General features: G+C 30.7%; 1 protein-coding gene across 2 annotated transcripts in view; it reads right to left on the bottom strand.

Moving 5' to 3' along the window:
* LOC110030282 (telomere repeat-binding factor 4-like) overlaps positions 1 to 1772 on the bottom strand; it is a 42177-nt gene extending 40405 nt beyond the window's left edge. The window contains exons 1-3 of one of the 2 annotated variants that reach the window (XM_020732919.1): positions 1702 to 1772; positions 1506 to 1582; positions 178 to 367 (exon numbers count right to left, since the gene is read on the bottom strand). In XM_020732919.1, the coding sequence (XP_020588578.1) occupies positions 178 to 367; positions 1506 to 1567 (252 nt within the window). In that variant the 5' untranslated portion in view covers positions 1568 to 1582; positions 1702 to 1772. Of the gene's footprint in view, positions 1 to 177; positions 368 to 1505 lie in introns of both variants that reach the window. The other variant, XM_020732920.1, reaches the window with a different exon arrangement.
* Positions 1773 to 2184: the final 412 nt, after the last annotated feature.

Below are 2184 nucleotides of genomic sequence, written 5' to 3'. Positions count from 1 at the left end.
TATATATATATATATATATGTGTGTGTGTGTGTGTGTGAGAGAGAGAGAGAGAGAAACGCACATGTTTACAACAAAAAATATGTTTCAAATGTTACAAAAAATAATTAACGCATCAAATTTTTCAATAAAAAAAAAGATAATTTTAAGGACATTAAGCATTGTAATGGAAGGCAAACCCTTGCTTCATCCCCAACTAAGTTTTCACACAAAGGTTCGCAGTAAGCCAAATGTCGCCAAAGCATTTGATATTCCTGTGCATTAGATATTCCTGTTGAAGAGCTCTTTACAAGTGCCTTCCAATCAATTTTCACGTCTGCAAACTCAAAAATCTCCTTGAGAAGAGTAATAATTACTGTTAGATTGTACCTACAAAAAGACATGATTTAACTAAAAAAGATAATTTTAATGAACCACATAAGAATGCTAGAAAAAAACTACAAAGAAATAATAGTGAAGTGTTCAAAAAGTTTTTTATGAAGCAATAGACAACTATACTAAATGAAAAATTTAACAATAAGAAACATTGATGGCACATTAAAAATACAATTTTCAGAAAATACTCGAAGTTATTGCTCATAAACAAGTGGCAGTTGAGTTGAGTTATACTTTATATTCAATGTTTGTAACAATTCAATTATAATGTCACATTAGAATATAAACACAACAAATTGCATAAAAAAGCAAACAAACAAATTCGTTAGATCAAAGATAGTAAGCAAGCTGAGACGAGTAATATATATCCAAATGGTGAGTAGCACGCCCACATTTAGAGAATTATTGTGCCTGCCTTTTTTTGTTCTGAAATATTAATGTGCCTAGCTTGAAATAAAGTAAACCAGAGGGAACAAAGATTTTTTTTTTTATTTTTGTCCCTACGAGAAGATAAAAGTTACAACATTTCGTTCACAAAATTAGGTAAACTTCTGATGTAATGGGTATGAATCATCAACAATCTCCACTGATATTATGCCGTTTCAAAACAAAGCCTTCATCTATGTTGATTCCTTTCAACAGAAAAAATGCACAGATTCCTCCACCTTTCTTGTAACTTCACATACGTCATAACAACGTATATTCATGTATGTTCACTTCATGTTATATCACACTTTGATACAAAAGCGAACAAACTCTTGAGCAAAACTTCCAATATTCATCAACAATTCCAAAAGAAAATCAACAATATGCATCATCTTATCCTCCCAACAAATCAAACCAGCATTATTCTAATAAATATCATTTTCAAATGCTACAAAGACAACGTGCATCGAATCTACATATAACTTGCACAAGATCTCTACACCGCAAAAAAAAAAAGATTTAAAATCAAGAGAAAACCCAGCAGTTAATTCAAATTCTTCTAACTTTCAATTTTTTGTAAATTCTCGGTTTTACGCGATAATAACAGCAACAACAACATTGCGAAAATAGATTTCTCAACAATTTCAGAGAGAAAAAGCCAATAGCATTCATTGATTGAATAACTAAAGAAAAGAATAGAAAAAACCTGTGGAAAAGAAAGAAGCAATCATCCTCAGATAGATATCCTCTCTTCTTCCCTTCCACCATCGCAGAACTAGCCAACTTTTAGGGTTAAAAAGAAAGAAAGAATGAATAAGATCGAGCTTCAGAGGCGCAAACCTCAGCGGTAAATTAATTCCATCAGATATCGCGGAGAAGAAGGAGATATGACCACTTTTTACCGCTAAAAAACGAGGAAACTGGAGGAGACGAAGACGCCCGGCTTCGTTTGGAAAGCTGTTCTTTCTTAAAAAAAAACAAATAATAATAATAATAAAATAAAATATTTAGCACACAATTCTTATCTATTTACATATCTCACAACAATATTTTCATCTTTATATATAGCGCTTTAATTTTTTAAACCTAATGAACACGTGATCCTCCTTTGAAAAGGGATAAGAGTAGAGCCATGTTTGATTCGTTAAGAAACTCGTGTTCAATTCGTTCGCTAAGTTAATGAGTCAAACGCAAATAATTTTTTTGCGCTCGATTTACAAACGAGCAAAACATGAACAAAGACTTGCTTGTTCTTGTTCGGTTTATTTTAACTCGAAATAATTTTATATATATATAGTTGAAAATATTTAATATATATAATTATTCTATTTTTTAATTAATACATTTTATTTGATAGTGTTTCAGCCAATCAATATTATATATAT

This window comes from Phalaenopsis equestris, unplaced genomic scaffold, assembly GCF_001263595.1.
Source record: "Phalaenopsis equestris unplaced genomic scaffold, ASM126359v1 Scaffold000692, whole genome shotgun sequence".
NCBI lineage: Eukaryota > Viridiplantae > Streptophyta > Magnoliopsida > Asparagales > Orchidaceae > Phalaenopsis > Phalaenopsis equestris.
The sequence above is the reverse complement of the archived record's forward strand: the minus strand, read 5'-3'. Positions and strand labels throughout refer to the sequence as shown.